Source organism: Rhodamnia argentea, chromosome 4 (genome assembly GCF_020921035.1).
Source record: "Rhodamnia argentea isolate NSW1041297 chromosome 4, ASM2092103v1, whole genome shotgun sequence".
Lineage (NCBI taxonomy): Eukaryota > Viridiplantae > Streptophyta > Magnoliopsida > Myrtales > Myrtaceae > Rhodamnia > Rhodamnia argentea.
This window is the reverse complement of record NC_063153.1, coordinates 17173208-17193605: the sequence shown is the minus strand read 5'-3', so window position 1 is coordinate 17193605 and position 20398 is coordinate 17173208. Positions and strand designations below refer to the sequence as shown.

The following is a 20398-nucleotide window of genomic DNA, read 5'->3' as shown; positions in this document are numbered from 1 at the left end:
GGAGGACTTAAATATAGCACAACCTCTGAGAGTTCTTAAACCTCATGCAAGATACAAAATTATATTGGCCTTCCTTTTCTTTGCAAAAACAAATTTGACCAACCTAACAACAAGGAGGTGCCAGTCCAATGGCAAAATTCATTTACAAACAAAGATTACACTATCTAAAGCATGTCATCCACTTAGATTCCCTTTTTCATAAAGAAATCCACATGAGGTTTTGTGCTAGAAACGTGAATTTTCCAGTGCACAAAAGTTTCTTCCTTCTGTACAAAGACAAAAATGTTCCAGAGCTTGCACTTCAATCTCCATTAACAACCACCTTATTTCCCACGACAAAGAGAAAGGATTGTCATGTTTTAGAAACTCTGGTGCCCAGGAAGAATGAAAACAACTGTTCCAAGCACTCATCAGCTTGAGGGAAAAAAGGCTGATCGAAAAGAGAGCAGCTAAGGGCATTATGACATACGTTTAGCAGCTCCCAAGGAGAACTCTAACGTAGCATCTGGTACTAGGGCCAAAAGTACAAAATGCAAATAGGGAAAAAACTGCATAAAAGGACTTGCTCAATAGTAACCCCAACTAAAACTTCATAGTGTGCTTCCCAAACTAGGTTTCCGTTCATACAAGCGAAGATCCAAGCTTTCTTCTACCCCAAACTATAAAGGCATGAAGCCAGGTTTCTGCTCGATACAAGCGAAGATCCAACCTTTCTTCCACCCCAAACTATAAAGGCATGTATTCATAGCCCGAAAAAGTCAAACCCTTTATTGACCAATGTATCCTCCTACAACCTCACCGAGTCTCAATCTGAGATGGAAAAGTGCAGGATCAGGGATCACAATCCGTCCCAGTCCCGTGGTTCTTTTACTTGCCCAATCCACGCCTCACGCCCAACACAGGGCAAATAACATTGCCTCACGGTTCCTCGCCACCGCATCATAAACCAAGAGTTTTCGTGAGAAAACCAAGTGTTTCCTTCTTGCTATACTGAACTAAACGAAATCAGCGGATCAAATAATAACAAAAGAAAACATCTACAGCAAAGCTTCAGGGACGCAGCAGCAAATGCACAAGATTAGCTTCATCGCTGGAAAATTTTAACGGAAAATTGAAACCTCAACGCTAGAGAGACAAGTACAGAGCCGGCGTTTTCTGTCGGGTTGAGAGCAAATCGCCGGAGTTCGGTGGAAGGGGACTTCCTGTATGAACCAAGAGGGAGAGAGAGAGGAACCTCCAGCGTTGCGGCGAAACACCGCGAATCGAGGTCGGTCTCCCGCCGGCGAGCTGGAAGAGAGAGAAAACTGAGCCTGATCCCGACGGAAGGGAGCTAGGGCTCTAAATGTTGACAAAAAAGGATGTTATGTAATATTTTCAAGACGTCGGGGGTAAATCCGTAAAAATGCATGGATCACTAGTAAGACCTTGCCCCAGACTAACTCCTATTCTTAGCATTAATTTCTTTTTTCTCCCATTACAAAGTCTTGAATTACCCAAATTTAACTACACAGAATAAAATGAGGTTGATGTTCCGCAAGGTTTTTTTCAGACCCTTTGAAGCTTGAGTTGGCAAATAGATTTTTGCACGATCTCACAGAAAAATTGACAAGATTACCATACGACTCGACAAGATTACGACTCGATCATCGGAGCATAACTCATAATTTTCTTCTTTGGACTGGAATCATGCCTACTAATTATAATGACAAGGAAAACAATGGAAGAAGGTCTATAATTTGGATCAAAGAAGAGATGCAACCAAAAGTTTTCGGCTTGAATAGACGATTAGGTAGGAGGCTTATTTGTGCTGCTGAGTCTAAAAAGTCGTTGAGAGGAGAATAATCTCATATGGACTAGTTTGGTAAACTTAAAAGGTAACTTCCATAAAAGTATTGAATTAAGCGATTATGCAAAGTACAGCAAATAAAATCAAAAGGTTGTTTGATGATAATTGACATTAATAGCCAAATATCAATAATATTTTCCTGTACATAAAAAAAAAAGATAATTACTAATAGGTTCTATCAATAGGTTTTGTAATATTTTAATTACTGTTGATTATTTTTCTATTGAACTAATCGAATAACCCCCACCTTATTTATCACAATTATTGGATTTTTTTACTTAATTGAATAATTTAATTCAATATTAGGGTTATTGAACAAGTTAGTCTTATTAAATGATTAATTTTAATCGCCGGACGCAGTGACACTCATCGACATTTCCTTACAAAAGAACCCCTATGATTTTCCAATATTACGAAAATACCTAAAACCCTCTGCTTTTTTTTTGTACCCTCGGAGCTTGTGTTCACTACTACCTCGTCCATCTCTCTGCCCGCGGCTACCCAGCTCCGCCCGTCTCGTTTCCTGCAGCTCGCCGACTCTGAGTCGCCGCCGCCCTTTGCGGTCGCCAGGCCTAGCTCGCAGATTCGCCGTCGAAACCGAGGTGAGCCTCGTCCCCGCTCTGTGTTGCGCTTGTCAAATCGCGATGAGCGGGAGATATGCAGGCTTTTTTTTTTTGCGGAATTTCTCAATGGCAGGACAGATTGTTGTCGTGCTTTTTAAACGATTAAGGAGATGTTACTTACTTCATTGCTTTTGTGCGAAGAGCAGGTACGCAATGGACGACAGCTTGTACGACGAGTTCGGGAACTATATCGGGCCCGAAATTGAATCTGACCTGGAGTCTGGAGGCGAGGAAGAAGATGAAGACCTCCCGGACAAGCGCAGTGAGGAGCCTGCTGAATCTGATGGCGAGGATGCCGCTGCTGGTGCAAATGGGTGGATTACTGCCTCCAATGATGTCGACATGGAGAATCAGATTGTTCTTGCCGAGGATAAAAAGTATTACCCCACTGCCGAGGAAGTTTATGGTGAAGATGTTGAGACGTTGGTTATGGATGAAGACGAGCAACCTCTCGAACAACCGATAATCAAGCCTGTTAGGAATATAAAGTTTGAGGTTGGTGTGAAGGATTCTTCTACTTATGTGTCGACCCAGTTCCTTATCGGTCTTATGTCGAACCCTGCTTTAGTTCGAAATGTTGCACTTGTGGGCCACTTGCATCACGGGAAGACAGTGTTCATGGACATGTTGGTTGAACAAACACACCACATCTCTACATTTGATGTCAACAATGAGAAGCATATGAGATATACGGATACAAGGATTGATGAGCAGGAGAGGAGGATATCGATTAAAGCCATTCCGATGTCTCTTGTACTTGAGGATAGTAATTCAAAATCATACCTCTGTAACATCATGGACACACCTGGACATGTCAATTTCTCTGATGAAATGACTGCTGCTCTTAGGCTCGCTGATGGAGCTGTGCTGATTGTGGATGCTGCTGAAGGGGTTATGGTAATAACTTTGTCCTTGTTTATTCTTGTAGCTTCTATACACTGGAATCAAACATATTTCTTGTATATGGAGTCATAGTTGTCATTGCTTCTCACCAAACTTCTGCATAAAATAGGTTCTGCAAGATACAGGTTCTGGAGTTCTCTAGTGGGTTTTCATACATGGTTGTTGTGCCTAGGTTCCCAATTTTCTTGGATATATGGTTTAGTAGATATTGGCTTGTCCCATATGATCATTGCATTAAAGTGATATGAAATTGAATTGATGGGCAATTATGAAGTATGTTAGTTCTTACCATGTCGGATGTCTAGTCATGTCCGCATGACATAGTGAAGATCTCTCTCTCTCTCTCTCTTGCGCTCGCGCGTGCGAATGCCAAAATAAAACCCTGACAATGCTATGCATCTATCTTGCAAACGTGTTTGACATTTCCCCATTCACAGGTAAATACAGAACGGGCCATCCGCCATGCTATCCAAGAGCGCCTTCCTATTGTTGTTGTGATTAACAAAGTAAGTGTATTGCAGCCAAAAGTTATTGTATTGCAGCCAAAAGTTATTCTGTGATAATTTGATCGGTGAATTATTCACAGAACTTTTTTGTTTCAGGTTGACAGACTGATAACAGAGCTTAAGTTGCCACCAAAGGATGCTTATCACAAGCTAAGGCATACCATTGAAATAATTAACAACCATATTTCTGCAGCCTCTTCGATTGCTGGAGGTGTCCAGGTAATAGATCCAGTTGCTGGAAATGTTTGTTTTGCAAGTGCTACAGCAGGGTGGTCCTTCACTTTGCAGTCATTTGCTAAACTATATGTCAAACTCCACGGTATCCCTTTTGATGCCGATAAGTTTGCTTCCCGTCTTTGGGGAGATTACTACTATCATCCAGATGCCAGGGTGTTTAGGAAAAAACCTCCAGTTAGTGGAGGGGAAAGATCGTTTGTCCAATTTGTGCTTGAGCCCCTGTACAAGATATACAGTCAAGTAATTGGGGAGCATAAGAAAAGTGTGGAGGCAACTCTTGCAGAACTAGGGGTCACTCTCAGCAATGCCGCTTACAAGTTGAATGTGAGACCTTTGCTTCGGCTAGCTTGCAGTTCAGTTTTTGGTTCAGCATCAGGTTTTACAGATATGCTGGTTCACCATATTCCATCAGCCAAAGATGCTGCCAGCAAGAAGGTTGAACATATTTACACTGGGCCTGAAGATTCAATGATCTACAAGGCTATGGAAAAATGTGATCCTGCTGGCCCACTAATGGTTAATGTCACTAAGTTATATCCCAAGTCTGATTGCAGCGTGTTTGATGCATTCGGTAGAGTCTATAGTGGTGAAATTCAGACAGGTCAGACTTTACGTGTTCTTGGAGAAGGCTATTCCCCGGATGACGAAGAGGATATGACAGTGAAAGAAGTAACAAAACTGTGGATCTATCAAGCTCGATATCGGATACCCATTGCCAAGGCCCCTCCAGGTACATGGGTGTTAATTGAAGGAGTTGATGCTTCAATCATGAAAACTGCCACCCTTTGTAATGTTGACTACGATGAGGATGTCTACATATTTCGGCCTCTTCAGTTCAATACACTTCCTGTTGTTAAAACGGCTACTGAGCCTCTAAATCCTAGTGAGCTTCCAAAAATGGTGGAGGGTCTCAGGAAGATAAGCAAGAGCTATCCTCTGGCCATCACAAAAGTTGAGGAGTCCGGTGAGCACACCATTTTAGGTACTGGAGAATTGTATCTGGATTCAATTATGAAGGATTTGAGAGAGCTCTACTCTGAAGTGGAAGTCAAGGTGCCATTTCTTTCAAGCTTCTCTATGTTTCAGCTTCAGTATGATGTTTTATCTTGTCCCTTTTTAACTTATACTTCGGAAGGGACACTTATTTTCATGTTCTTATTGGTGCAGGTGGCTGACCCTGTTGTTTCATTCTCTGAAACAGTGGTTGAGTCTTCATCTATGAGATGCTTTGCTGAGACACCTAACAAAAAGAATAAGATAACAATGGTGACTTCTTGATTCTGCTTTTGTTTCAAGTGTTGTTGGATCGTTCCTACACATATTTAATAAGTTAGATCAGGGTTGTTTAGATACTTCCTTCTGGTTCAGGTTGCAGAGCCGTTGGAAAAAGGACTAGCTGAAGATATTGAAAATGGAGTTGTTAGTATCGACTGGAAAAAGAAGGAACTTGGCGAATTCTTTCAGAAAAAATATGACTGGGATCTGCTTGCCGCGCGGTCAATATGGGCATTTGGGCCTGATAAGCAGGTGACCTAGCAGCTAATCATGTTAACATGAAAAAGTTTGGATGACATATGTTTGATTATTTTATCCACAATCATTACGATGTCTGGGTTTTCCAATTTAAGAATTATGAGTGGACATGACATATATTGTTTCCAGATACATGGATTCCGGATAATGTGATAATGGCCATTTCTTGTAGGGACCCAATATTTTGTTGGATGACACATTATCCAGTGAAGTGGATAAGAGCTTGCTGAATTCTGTCAAAGATTCTATTGTTCAGGGGTAATGTGCTTCTACCTGCCCATCTCTTTCTGTCTGTCTCCTCCCGCCCCCTCAATGTGTGAGTTGATCTATGGGTGGGGGGCTTTCTCTACTTGGAGTTGCCTGCTATATTCATTCATGGTGATTCTGGACAGGTTTCAATGGGGTGCTCGGGAAGGGCCTTTGTGTGATGAGCCCATCAGAAATGTGAAGTTCAAAATTGTTGATGCACGGATAGCACCTGAACCATTACATCGCGGATCAGGGCAGATCATTCCAACTGCTCGGCGTGTGGCTTATTCATCATTTCTCATGGCAACTCCTCGTCTCATGGAGCCAGTATATTATGTGGAGGTTAGCACTTCCATTAGGTTTATTTCTCCAAGAACACCGACAACTGCTATGTTTTGCCTCCAATAACAATTCCTGGGAATATCATCCAATAAGTTGTTGCCTCATCAGCTTCTTCCTTTCATGATGAACAAGAAAGCCTCAATGCAGAACTTAACTATATTGGTCACTTTATCTTGAAAGTGCCTTTCGGCATCAAAGAGTAATTTTTGGTTCAAAGTGATTTCATTTGATGTTGAAGTTGATCTGACTGTTAGAATTAGTTGCCGCTGCATTTAGTGGACAATCAATGATTCTTGAGTAAAAGTACATTGGAGGATGTGCATAACTTGTCCCCCTTTATAGAGTGATCTTAGATGTTATATGATGCATTCGATGAGGATTAGAATGAAAAGGTAGTATGAGGGCAAATGCTGGAAGTTGGGATATGGGGCTTTGTCTTGTCCCTTTGCTGTGGGTGAACTCTGGCTTTCAACTTGCCTCAAAGCTTCCTATGTTTGTGCACAGGATTGCAGAGCCAATTGAATTTAGGTCCTCAAGTGCAAAGTGTAAAGTTGGACTCGTTAATTTCTTACTTTTAACTTTATCAAATTTGAGGATTTTCAGGATTATCAAAGTTGTCTCAAATTGGTAAATATGATCATCAAATTGAGAGTAGTCAACTCCTGATTCTTTATTTTTGCCATGTGTATTATCTCTCCACATTATTAGATGGGTTGATTGAGACCTAACTACAGTCACTTGTTTCCAGATACAAACACCAATAGACTGTGTCTCTGCAATCTACACAGTGTTATCTCGAAGGCGTGGACATGTGACAGCTGATGTCCCCCAGCCAGGGACCCCAAGTTACACTGTTAAGGTTTGGATCTTGGCTTGCTTTGTATTTGCAAATATGCTTTCATGACTGGTTAGATGATCTGCAAAGATAACTCTCAGGGCTGGCTAAGATGATCCCTAGAAGGCTAGAAATATTCTATCAACTTGGTAGCAGGCTAACCGTTCCATTGCTAGCTAAGAAATTTGTTTGTGTTCTAATGAGGTATGGTTCCAAGAATATACGGCTCTTCGAGAATGTATCACTTTAGGAATTCCAACAATTTGTTTAATCGATACAAATTGTGACCCGGATCTTGCAGATATTTCGATTCCAGCAAGTGATGACGCTATAGCTTCAATCCGATTAATTCTTAACAAATTAGTATTTGCAATTTGTGAGGGTTGTTCTAGCTATATACGAAATCCTTGATTAATAATAAGATAAATAAATTCTTTTTTGAACTCCATAAATTTCTGGAATCAGTTACTACTCTTGAATTGCATAAAAGAGATCCAAATTACTGGGGATATTATGTGAACCAGTGTCTTCGAATTTGAGATAGAGCTCTTGCTCCCCCACTGCACTTCCACAAAAATCTTTTACAGTCTTGAGGAGAGTCAATTCTTTTTTCATGCAAGATTTCTTTGATAATCCAATTCCCGGAAAGAAAGAGAGCCCTCAATAGAATGAGAGTGCCAATTGTGCGGGGAGTTAGACGGCGGAGATAATCTGCTAGACTGTTGCATAAGATAATGACCTAGATAACTACCACATGATAAGAGGGCATCCTTCTAGTGGTCGATTAAAGAATGGTTAGCGTAAATGAATATGATATACCAATTGAATGGAATCTCTTGTTGGTTTCAGGCATTTTTACCTGTGATAGAATCATTTGGTTTCGAGACAGACTTGAGATATCATACTCAAGGACAAGCATTTTGCCTCTCGGCCTTTGACCATTGGGCTATAGTTCCTGGTGATCCTCTTGACAAGAGCATAGTCTTGCGGCCTCTGGAGCCTGCCCCAATTCAGCACCTTGCGCGAGAATTCATGGTGAAAACAAGGCGCAGAAAGGTAAAGACTCTGTTTTGTTTATAGTTTCTTTTCCCACATGAGGTTTGTGAATAAGTGATTGTCTGATAATGAGCAAGGAATATCCGTCTTGACACACTAGAGCACCTGCATATGAATACACAGCTAGGATTTGGAAAATCACATGTTAAGATCGTGATTTGAGCTTTTTTTTTTTTTAAAAGAGGCAATAAAGCTTTCAGGAGGATTGTATCTTTTGGTTCTCCTGGATCAGGATGGAGTCTTGAAATCACTTCTGCATGATTCTTGACCCCATTCTGGCAAAGAAACACATAGAAAGGGCATTGCCAGTAGGATTAAGGGAAAGGAAAATATAATTTGAGTGAGATATGTGTGCCAAAAGAGTGGAACATCCCTCCTCCATTGTCTCTGTCTGCACATGGCAAGCTGCACTATGAAAGTCTTCCTCCTATATCAGTTTGGAGAACAACATGTTCTTGTGTCTGCAGTTAATATTCTGCAATGTGATGGACTGATGCTGGAAACACCAACAGCAATTGTTGGCAAGCTTTTGCTCTTGGGACGCGTTCACTTCTCATCTGTCTTGACGAAAGATAACCGAAATACCTTGTGCGTTGTTTAATACAGGGTATGAGTGAAGATGTCAGTATTAACAAATTCTTTGACGAGGCAATGATGGTGGAATTAGCTCAGCATGCGGCCGATCATCAATATCAAATGATGTAAAACTCACATGGATTTCTTCACTGCCACAGAAGATGGAGGCCATATGAGCATTTTGCCCCGAAAGTCACCTGGGGCTTCACATTGGCAATGTCTTGGCACTTGCCTATGTAATTATGAAACATAGCACTTGTTTGTTAGCTGAGCTTTTGGTTCAAAAGATCTCTGTATAATTGCTTCTCTAGGGCAACTCTAAGGAGTGTTTTTTCCCTCTCAGTACCAGCCTCTTTTAACTAAGCTTAAACATCTGTAGCACAATGTAGCTGCCATAGCACTGTTGTATCAGTTCTTTTTATTGATTCAAGTTGAGATTGGACTCCCGGAATTGTTCGTGGCTAGCTTTATTTCCGAATTAGGCCGTCTTTCAAATTTCATCTGATACAACAGTGCCAAGGCCAAGGCATCATAGAAAGGCATGCTTGTCTATTTAAGTTTGTCTTGTCTTTTTTGTCTAGTTCTTTTTGGGCAATGTGTTGTATGGATACACATAGCTACTAGCAGGTGCGTGCTGCTTCAGGTCACACATTCATGAACCGTGAAAGTCCAAAATGTCCTCACCCAGAAGTCAACGTTGGGTGAAATTTTTCCATATCGATTTTTAAGTGACAAAATCGAAAATTCTCAATTGTGACAAAGGAGCAGGTGATCAAACAATTCTCCGAAAACAAAAGATTCTTAAATTCTTTTTTGAGAAAATTTTAAAAAAGGGTTTGAAATATTCTCATTTTCTTAAATGAGGGTTTGAAGTAGATTTTGTTTCAAACAAGGGTTTAATTATGGCCGTTTTGTTCATTTCCTTTTTTAATTTATTTATTTCCTTTTTGTCCATTCTTTTTATTTTTCCCTTTTTCCTTTATTTTTTCTCCATCGGCAAGGGTTGTTTGGCCCGGGGTCGTCGAGGTGAGGACGCCCTCAACGGCCGCAAGGTTGCCTTGCCCACTGTCGGTGGCTGGCCATGAGAGTGGCCATTGCTAAAAATGAAGAGAAAAAAAAAAAAAAAAAAATAAATGAATAAAATGCCTTTGGTCAGACTTTTTTTTTAAACAAAAAATGGTATTTCAAGTTCTTATTTGAAAAAATGAGGGTATTTCAAGCTTTTTTTTGGAGTTTTTCTTTTTTTTTTTTTTGGGTGCTAATGTGAATTTCATTTCAATCTTATGGATTTTGTCTAACTTTCTTATTTTCAATGATTCATTTTCTTATAAATCATGCATATTTGTATATTCACTTCTCTTTATGTTTTGACTTTCGATTTTGATGTCTAGTTAATAGATCTATGTAGTAAATAAGTAAAAGCATACCTTTGCTTAACGAAATAATGTCAAGTTCAATTCAAGTTTTATCTTAATTGAGTTGAGGTTTTAAGAGAATCAAAATGATATCGAATGGACAACTAATATTTAGGAATATTTTTATAAACCACGGCCAAGAAATAGCTTCGGCATGATCGGTCGATGTCATGATGCAAACGTGCATAAATAAATGAATGGACTGTAAAATTCAGCAATAATTTTCAAAGTTAGATGGCAATTGCGGAAGAAGCATCCATATTCAAATTCCAATGCGCGATTGGTAAAAGTGAAATCCTGGCTTCGAATATTTGGTAGGGACTCTTCGACTCTTCGTGGACTTCAAACGTTGTACCTGAAATACCAGAAAAACCGGGAGGAGACTTCAGAAGCCTCGCCCTCCTCTTTTGCTGCAAAAGCTTGGGTTTTCTCTCTTTCTCTGACGATTATCCGATGCTGAATTGCTCTTACCAACTCCAGATCGTCTTGTCCTAATCTCTTTATACGGGTTCGGCGAATCGACGGCATCAATTTCGAACTTTAATCCGCAGTGAATACTTTCGGAGCTGTTCATTTTCATTCGACTTTTTTGGGTTTTCCCTTCTTTCGAATGATTCACCCTGCAAAACTCGGGATCCTAATGCCGGGTTCTTGATTCGGCGACTTCAAGACTCGGAAGTCTCGGTTTTGGGGATCAAGAACCTTGTACGAGCCTTAAATTCGTTCATTGGCTGTAGAAAAATGCAGCCCAGTTCCCGAACCCTAGCACCCATCATAGTTCTTTTGCCAACCCTTAAACCCCCTCGCAAAACCCTACTTTTCCACCAAATCTGTGTCTTGATCCTCACATTCTTGGCCTATGCCTCATTCCATGCCTCTAGAAAGCCCCTGAGCATTGTCAAGAGCTTTCTTGGGCCCAACGTTCAATCCAATTTCACTGAATCTCGATCTAGTTTGACCCGAGGTTCATTAGATTCGAATGTAACGGATTCCGGTTGGGAACCATTCAATGGTCCTCAGGGCACCCATCGGCTTGGTGAGCTCGATCTTGCGTTCCTTGGATCTTATGCTGTTGGCATGTATTTTGCGGGTCACATCGGTGATCGAATCGATTTGAGGTTGTTTCTTGTGTTTGGAATGATGGGTAGTGGTTTTTTGACTATTGTTTTTGGTCTAGGCTATTGGTTAGATGTGCATAAATTAGGGTACTTTGTGGGGGTGCAGATTGCTTGTGGGTTGTTTCAGTCTATTGGATGGCCTTGTGTGGTGGCAGTTGTGGGGAATTGGTTTGGAAAAGCTGAGAGAGGGTTGATTATGGGTGTATGGAATTCTCATACATCTGTAGGTAACATTATTGGATCGGTGGTGGCATCTGGCGTGTTGGAGTATGGTTGGGGTTGGTCTTTTGTATTGCCTGGGATTTTGGTTATTTTGATTGGTGTCTTAATTTTCCTATCTCTGGTTGTGGCACCTGAGGATCTTGGATTTGAGACACCAGGGAAGGAGTTTGAGATGACTGTGGGAGCGGCGGATGTTGAAACTTCAGAGAAACTGGAATCTGAAGAAGCGGGTTTGCTTCAGACGAGTAATGTGAAGGATGCTGGGTCTTCAGATGCAATAGGCTTCTTGGAGGCGTGGAGATTGCCTGGTGTGGCATCATTTGCATTGTGCCTCTTCTTCTCCAAGCTGGTTGCTTATACGTTTCTGTATTGGTTGCCCTTTTATATAAGGCACACAGGTAGTTCTATAGGTCCTTTAAGAATGATAGTTTGTATAGCTTTGCATTGATTCCCCATGCCTAATTTATGATTCATTCAATCACGTGCATGCATTGTTTTTTGTGGACATGCATCATCCGATGCTACACTGAACAGCCTCGTTGGTCTGACTCTGTCTGGATTGTTGTTCAAAATCCGTGTCTTGGAACTTTGCCTTCTTATTTTTTTTTATGTGGAAGAGTGATCTTGTGTATAGCACTTTAAAACCGTAGCCTGGGCTTGTAACTTGCATGTTTTTCGAAGAATGGCTAGGCATCTTACTGGTGTGAATTTCTGTTTTAATTGGTGTACTTGACTTGTCAGTTGCTCATTGTGAAATTTGCTGGAAATACAGCTGTTGCTGGCGTGCATTTGTCACACAAAACTGCGGGCATACTTTCATCAGTATTTGACATTGGAGGAGTTCTGGGTGGAATTCTAGCGGGATTTGTTTCTGATAAAATTGAAGCTCGAGCTGTTACTTCAATTGGATTCTTGTTCCTATCAATGCCTGCCCTTGTTTTATACCGAACATATGGAAGCATATCTATGTTGGCTAACGTGAGCTTGATGTTTGTTTCTGGTATGCTTGTTAATGGGCCTTACTCATTGATTACGACGGCTGTCGCTGCTGATCTTGGTACACAGAGCATGGTTAAAGGAAATTCCCGGGCATTAGCTACTGTCACCGCAATTATAGATGGTACAGGTTCTGTGGGGCGGCTCTTGGCCCCCTTTTGGCAGGGTATATTTCTACTAGAGGATGGAACAGTGTATTTTTTATGCTTATTATTTCTATTTCGTTTGCAGCAGTGTTCTTGATACGCCTTGCTAGAACTGAAATTAAAGAGAAGTTGAGTGAGAGGAAATGGTTTGCATACGGCATAGCAGCACAATAGCTTGTGGTTTTATTTGGTCTTACTCCTGTATGTAGATTTTGTATAAAAAACAGAGGGTTGATGGAGAATCATCACACGATAGTCAATACTTGTAATTTTGTGCCTTTTATTTTCTACCAACTTTCAGGCTGATTTTTTATCGGTGTTTCATCTCAGTTGGCACCTCTCGAGTTCCGTTTCGGTGTCTGGTCTGCACTGCACGTTTGCTATGCCACTGTTTAGAGGTTTACTCTCTCTTGAAAGAGTTGGTCCCCACATTTCATGTGACCGTTCTGCTAAATTTATTCCAAAATTTGGTACTTTGCATCATTTGCCTGTTAGGGTGCAGTCCAAAACTCTGCTTTTATATTTACTTTTCAGCTCGAGATGGAGGTTGTCTTGGGAGATTTCGGTCCCTCGTTTCGACAGCTGCTTCATAACATGAAGTGGCAGTAAGAGTTCAGTTTGACAGATCCATTCTTCCACTGTAGATCGTGTTCTATTAATGGAATCTGTGCTCGAAATGGAGGTTGTCTTGCAAGTCAGCTTTGTGGAATGTCATCTCATGGTTTATGGCTTACATCCTTCCACCCAATATCTATTAGAAATCTCAGGGCAGCAGCTGCGAAGTTTTAGTAAATGATTGAAACCGAGTAATAATGCCAATTTCGGACTAATTATGTAATTTTCACGGTTGATTCAATTTTCAGGATCTTCATTTAGTCTCATATCATGACAATTCCCTTGTATGATCAGAGTAAACAAGAAAAAGAGAAATTCCCTTTCATGTTCCTGTATGTATCCAACAATGTTTCCACAGGTTTGATCAAGCTGCTCTCAAAGACAGCACTTATTGAGACAGAAAAAGAAAAGGACATCCAAGCTATATCATGAGACTAGAGGAATTCTTCGGACCCTGTGACATATCAACTTATCATCACGCTTTAACTCTGGGATTGTGCAATGATACATACAAAAATGGGAAGAGATTGACAAAGTAATCTGCATAGTGGAGCTCTTTTATCATGATGTTTTTCCCCTTTCATCAAATACTCCTCTTACCTAATTTCTTAGGATGAGTGTGTTGGAAGTCTTAAAATTTATTACGAAAGTACAATTGAGTCCTAAAGCTTTTCAAAAGTGCAATTAAGTCCTAAAATTTGTCGGAAAATACAAGACTTGTCAGAAAAAACAATTGAATCCTAAGACATTCAAAAAAATGCAATCAAGTCCAAAAACTTATCAAATTGGTGAACTCAAGACTTTTGGGAAAAGTGTCAAAAAAGTCCTAAACCTATTACATTAGTGCCAATTCAGTCCTAAACCTTTTTTTGGTGCCAATTAAGTCCTAAACCTTTTGTTAGTGCCAATTCAGTCCTAAAGCTTTTATAATAGTGCCAATTTAGTCCTAAAAATTTTGTATTTATGTCAATTGAGTCAATTCGGCCAATTTTGATTGGAAATCACCGGCATGGACATCAATTATCCTACATGGCACGATTGGCGCTAACGTGGATTTTTTTAAATATTTTTTTGATATTTTAAATAATTTTTAAAAATAATTTGGAAAAAAACCAAAAAAATGCTTATCAATGGTTATGTCTAATGTGATCGACTTACTTGACCGTACATTTCGCATAGGGTTGCTTTGTTGTCTATGTATTTAAGATGTCAGAGTTCAAGTACTCATCGGCATTGCAGAGAGCATAAGTGAAGGGACCAATCTTGCATTGTTGAGAAGTGGAAGGTTTAGGAAATTAGGAAGATTAAAGTATTATTTGGCAATTCATTCGTTCAATACAAGAATAGAAAAAAGCCAAATTTGTAGTTGGCCAATGTTTTTCCCAGTTTAGATGGTTTTGGCCTAATTGAGATTATTTTTGTCATGTGATTATATTAGATTGTTGGTACTAAAAGGGTTTGATTTGTGACCTACTTGTGTATGTGCAATCGATTAAAACCACGAAAGAAGTCGAGAATAACAAGTATGATTTCTTCTTTTCTCCTTTCGGAATGCAAACAACTCGGTTATTGCTGTTCTTCATGTTGGGCCATAAGGAAGAATACTTTCTTAAGCACTTGTTGTAATGCCTTTAGAATGGGTAACTCTGCGGTCCTTTGGGCAGACAACGGAACCATACACGTACATTCGCATAAAAACCTGTACATGTAATGTACATATACGAACTTCTTTCATAAACGGACGAGGTATTCTACAAAGTCAAACATAAGGGACGAACTTTATTAGCAATTACGATGAAAATAAGAAGGAAAAACTACAACTACTGAGAAAGCTGTATGTAGCAGGGAATTTACGAATTGAATAAGTGATTTACATAGAAATGGCAACTTACAAAATGAACACATTCTTTGCCATAGTTAACAGATGATTTTTCAAACAACAAAAAATATTGTTACAATCGGAAAACTTATTTCACGAGTATGCTATTTTCGTTATGGTAGAGCAATGTCCTTTAGGGATAATTATCAAAAAAATCCTAATCCTATTGCAATAGTACCAATTTAGTTATGAGCTTTTTTTTTTTTTTTGGTCGATTAAGTTCTAAACATTTTTCAATTATGCCAATTCAGTTCATTTGACCGGCCAGCGTCGCCGATATGAACAATTTTTAATGGTAATTTAATTTTTTAAAAAAAAATTAAAATTTTAATAATTTTTTCTCTATTTTTTTGTTAGAGTTGGCTAGAGGCCGCCGAACACCGGCGAGGGTCGCTGCCCTCCCTAACCGCCGGCAAGGGTCGCCGTGTTGAATATCTAAATTCGATCCTATCAACGATGCAAGAAAGTAATGGAAATTTGCACAACACAAGAATTTACGTGGTTCAGCAATGGAGATGTTCCACCTACCTACGTCCAGGAGAAGAGATCTGTTTCACTAATAACGTAGAAAAGTTCTTTCTCACACCCTCTCTATCTCACTAGAGACCTGTTTCGCCCTAAATATATATAGCAAAACCCTATATGACACAAATTACAAAATTGCCCACATAGCCTAAAATATTTAATTTTCCCATAGAAATCCTTTTATAACCGAACATAAAACGCCTAGGCTGGGCGCCCCCGTGACCCCCGGACCCTCGCCGCTCACGGAAGCGGGACCCCGTTGCCGGCGTCGGGGGCCTTTCGGAACCGCCTCATAATCTCTTGGATAACAGAATACAAGACATCAATCTCAACACGCCGCACTCACCGACCTCTAGTGAGGGCTCATAGGCCTCACCCAGATCTGGGCGGCCAAGGTCTCGCGAGCCCTCGCCGGCTGCTTCAAGCTGTACGTTGTCCACTTTTCATGTGGTCTTCCCTTGGTTGAGACTTATTCATGAACTCCATTGATGATCGTGAATCCGAGAGTAAGGAATTCTCATGTTTCTGATCTAATTTCAACCGCTAGTGAAGTAGGATGATGGACTCCGAAGCACAAACGCCAGTGAAGCCTCTATTTATAAGTAAAGATTAGGGCTTCAATGTTCTAATTTCAATTATGCCAACCTGGCTTTTCAATGGGCTTGGCCAAAATTAGACCCTCATCAAGTCTAGAACCTTTTCAATTAAGTCTGTCCACCGCCGGTCCAAAATTAATTATGCAATGATGCCTAATTTACTAATGCAAAATGCTCCTACAATCTATATGCAAGCTAATTATTATTATTATTATTATTATTGTTTAGGGGTTGGGGTTGGGGTTGGGATTGGGGTCGGGGGCCGATGCTTAATTTTTAATGAATAACTAATAAGTTGTCAAAATTTAGTTGTCAACAATCTTCTCCGCCACCTTCATAGATTCGCTATGTCGCCAGTGAAAGAAACTTCACGCCTAGCCTTCCATAAGTATCACAAGACAAAGTGCTCACGGAGTCAAATCGAGTACAACTGCCTCGACACATTCACTTCTTTCTAGCTTGAGAGAGTTTTGAGGGCATCGTCGGTGAATAGGGTCTTTGATGGTTGGTGTGTTAGGATTGATAAGAACTTCGTGTTTGAAGAAGATATTTACCCCTGATCTTCATGAATTTACTTAAAAAGGATTAGGGAAAGCATCTACGAAGATTTTGCATCTTTTATCATTGTTTATGACTTATTTTTCCATCCAAATATTGTTTGACTATATTTTACGAAATGATCATAGTTTTCTTTCCAAATGTATTTTTGGCACTATTCTATTCATGTGGAATATGTAACATAATCGAAATGTTCACTTGGAAAGACGGCTCGTGCTCATTCCTCTATGGAAAAAAAAAGAGGCTAGTTTTATTGTCCGTGCTTTGCATAGGTATGTTATAGTTATCATGTCCTATTCTTTTACTTTATTGTACGGAGTATCATTTCGAATGACTTCGTAGTGTATGGTATATTCCATACCATGTCAAATACAAATTCAAAATATTAAGAAGAACACACGTAAACAGAATTCAAATTAATTGAATTTGGAACGATGCTCTGTTCTAAAATTTTTTGAAGCAACGAAACTTGTGATAAGAAAAAGATTATATACGATTGACTTTGGTAAGAGAGAATTCGCAAGAGAAATACCAAGGAAGGCTCCTTAGAGCGTCCAAAAGAGTGTACATTTGATTCGAGTCTCGTTATGCTTGTTATGTTGATTTGAAGGAAACAAAAACAAGAATCGCCGTCTCGTGTAATCTCACAACGTGCATTAAAAACTTATATTGTGATCTATTCTACGATAAGTCTGCAAGAGTAGTAGTTTCATCCTCCGCTATTTTCATCCAAAAGTTCCTTGAAAACCTATTCTTAAGAATTGAAACGACAACAATAAAAATAATACTATATTGATTTCGCCTGCACAATTATATTTACATACATATATTTGAGGATTTTCAATTCATTCTTCGTTTCTCGGTTATTTTGTACATGAAGTATGCCCTTTCGTTAGTCATTTTTCTCACATGAAAGGCTTATTAACTATCTTATGTTCATGTTTGGATATAAGTTATAAGAACTAGTACATAACCCAAATAAGGAATTGATTATTTAGTTTGCATAAACAACCATTGCTTTCGCATAAGTGAATAGTTTAAATCATTCAACCGTCTTAACACAAATTAAGAGTAATAATAACATTCTGAAATAAACCCTCTCTCCATTCTCTACCTCCCTTTTATATCACCAATCTCTCTCCCTTTCCTTTGTATCTATGTGTGTTGCTTTTTCTTTATTTGAAATTGCTCTCTTTTATTTTTATTTGAATGTACATAAAACACTAGTTCTTGAAGATTCACTCATTATAATTCGTTTTGAAATTTTCAGTTTGAGGAACACATAATGCACTGTTCATGTGTGGCCATCGAAATAACATTACATATATATATGTGTGTATATATTTGAAGTAAAATTAATAAAAAAAAGGGTAACTAACAAAAAAAAAAAACCTCAAATCGATATACCACACATACCCCAAACTAATTTTTGTATAACAAAAGTTCTCAAACTAGCCACATCAGTACCACATTTATCTTAAAATAATTTTTTTCTCACAAGAACTCTGAAACTTGTACACCGTGCCCAAGTAGTGTACTCACGCAACATTTACCCAAAAAAATCTTAGATCTACCGCAATTTAGGGTAAATATTTCAATTTTAAATAAGTCTTGATGAGTCCTGCAAGATGGATCCGATGTCACTCGGCCATCGTCATCCAAGATGATGACGGTTGATTGTGGGTCGCAATTTTCATATCAAGAGAATGGGCAACTGATTTGACTATCATTCGAATCTAAACATTTACATTATTATATTTGCAGACCTTAATTAATGCGACAACGGAAGTTAGAAAAAAAATATATATCGTGGAACGATGGGTTTTTTTCATTTTATTTAAGGAATAATATCACCATTGTCCCTTTAATTTGTCCGAAAATCAAAATCATCCTTCTATCCTTTTTTGGGGGTTAAAAAATGTCCATCAACCTGTTGGAAAATGTCAACATATAGTCCTTTAATGTACTTTTTAAGGTTAATACTACGAAAAACCCTAAACCGATACACCTATGATAAATTTACCACAAACTATTTTTTTTACTACAAAAAATCTTAAATTGGTACACTTATGACAAATTTACTCCAATTAGTACACATATCATAAATTTACCCACAATTAATTTTCGTTTAATTTAACCATCAAATTTCCGAGTTGAATTACATGTAGCAGTTAGCGGGTGTACCGGTTTGGAGTTTTTACCCTATCTCTATTACAGATATATCAAATTGAGATTTTTCATAGTATTGACCTAATTTAACGAAGGGTAAATTTATCACAAATGTACTAGTTTAGAGTTTTTCGAGGTAAAAAAAAATTAGTTTGAGATAAATTTATCCCATATATCCATTCCTCAACTTCTGAATATATTTAGGACAATCTATAAGAGAGTAATTTATTACATTAAATCAGGTTGTAGAGAATATGGATTGTTATCTCAACTTCAAAATCAATTAAGATTTTTCTCAAACAAATTGCATGAACAAAGATCACATTATTTTATTAGAAGTTGATTTCTCTCTCACTCTCTCATCTCATGCGCTGGTGGGTGGGGGTGCGAGGCCAGCCTTCAGTGCTTGAATGGTGTTGACAGTAGTATTGAAAGATTTAGCCAGGATTCCGCTGTCGATGTTGGTCTCGAACACGGTCACGGGGACCGACACCAATCCTGCACTCGCGCTCCCGAACGCGGAGACCGCCACGGCGTTGTCGGTCTGGTTGGCATTGAACTGGAAGTGGACCAGCCCCTTGGGGAATATGAACATGTCACCGGTTTGGAGGGTCTGAGTGAAGAGCTTGTTGGTCGTGTCCACGAACCCAACCTCGAGCGTCCCGTAAGTAAGGAACAGGAGCTCCGACCCACGGGGGTGCGTGTGCGGGGGGTTCACTGCGCCGGCCGGGAATTCGAGGACCGCGTATGAGACGCTCTGCCCTTCGAGAGCAGGGAACTCCTTCGCGCTCGCTTTGGTCACCGTGAATGCCGTTGGGGGACCGGCTTTTATGAGAGACCTCATGCCGGTGAACGTGAAGAAGTTGCCATTGACGATAGTGCCGTTCGGGGCCACAAAGTCAGTGAGAATGTCGGGATCGCCGGCACTCGTTAAGCTGAGAAGGGACAAACCAAGGACTAATGCCACGACGAGCCCATACTTGGCCATGATGGACACTTCGAAGCTAATGAAAATTGACCTTCCTTTTGTGTTCTATGTGTGAAGACAGGTTTGAGTTCTAGCTTTCTCACTTGGGCCTTGTTTTTATAGGAAGAGCTTGACAGTTGACAGAGAAGAGACCTAACTGTTGCTCGCTGAAGACTACAATGCCCTCGATGTTCTCTAGACATGGTTAAATATCTAGAGCAAATGAGAGCCGGTTGGCTCCATGTGTTCGCCACGTCTTGCTCGAGAACAATGCGAAGATATTCGCATTGAGGATGGCGTGTTGCGACTCGGTTATACACGCTAATGATCGACCAAAACCAACATGTCTTGAACCGAGGAAGCTGCTGCCTGTCTGTTGTTTTGACTCATCTGGGTTTCAAGTGTCAAGTCCTTGAAAATGAGGACGGCCGGTTGTCGAAAAAGAGGATTATTTTGCTATTCAACACACGATCCCTATTGTGGCTA

The 20398-nt window shown here is 39.7% G+C and overlaps 4 protein-coding genes across 9 annotated transcripts in view; 2 read left to right on the top strand and 2 right to left on the bottom strand.

Moving 5' to 3' along the window:
* LOC115751000 (protein FAR-RED IMPAIRED RESPONSE 1) overlaps positions 1-1334 on the bottom strand; it is a 146105-nt gene extending 144771 nt beyond the window's left edge. For 3 of the 4 annotated variants that reach the window (XR_007198031.1, XM_048277090.1, XM_030688649.2), the window contains exon 1: positions 1235-1334. The gene's annotated coding sequence lies outside the window, so the exon portion shown is untranslated. Of the gene's footprint in view, positions 1-1118 lie in introns of all 4 variants that reach the window. The other variant, XM_048277091.1, reaches the window with a different exon arrangement.
* A 975-nt stretch (positions 1335-2309) lies between these two features.
* LOC115750974 (110 kDa U5 small nuclear ribonucleoprotein component CLO) lies at positions 2310-9184 on the top strand. 3 transcript variants are annotated; one of them, XR_007198112.1, is made up of 12 exons: positions 2310-2448; positions 2616-3366; positions 3810-3878; positions 3975-5168; positions 5283-5381; positions 5484-5642; positions 5821-5906; positions 6041-6239; positions 6988-7098; positions 7924-8130; positions 8737-8984; positions 9050-9184. XR_007198112.1 is itself a non-coding variant. In XM_048277464.1 (11 exons), exons 2-11 carry the CDS (start codon positions 2623-2625, stop codon positions 8833-8835), a joined length of 2967 nt encoding a protein of 988 aa, XP_048133421.1. In that variant the 5' UTR covers positions 2310-2448; positions 2616-2622; the 3' UTR covers positions 8836-9184. The 3 variants fall into 3 exon arrangements, 2 of the variants coding, with proteins under 2 accessions (XP_048133421.1, XP_048133422.1); XM_048277464.1 differs by having other exon boundaries at positions 8737-9184; XM_048277465.1 differs by having other exon boundaries at positions 2317-2448; positions 2611-3366; positions 8737-9184.
* Positions 9185-10424: 1240 nt separating this feature from the next.
* LOC115730602 (putative glycerol-3-phosphate transporter 5) lies at positions 10425-12878 on the top strand. Its single transcript, XM_030661211.2, is given in 3 exon segments — positions 10425-11859; positions 12234-12590; positions 12593-12878. Coding segments are annotated over 3 exon segments (1539 nt in total). The 5' UTR covers positions 10425-10862; the 3' UTR covers positions 12778-12878.
* A 6429-nt stretch (positions 12879-19307) lies between these two features.
* LOC115730600 (germin-like protein 9-3) lies at positions 19308-20041 on the bottom strand. Its single transcript, XM_030661209.2, has one exon. The coding sequence runs from the start codon at positions 19931-19933 to the stop codon at positions 19310-19312; it is 624 nt and encodes a 207-aa protein (XP_030517069.1). The 5' UTR covers positions 19934-20041; the 3' UTR covers positions 19308-19309.
* Positions 20042-20398: the final 357 nt, after the last annotated feature.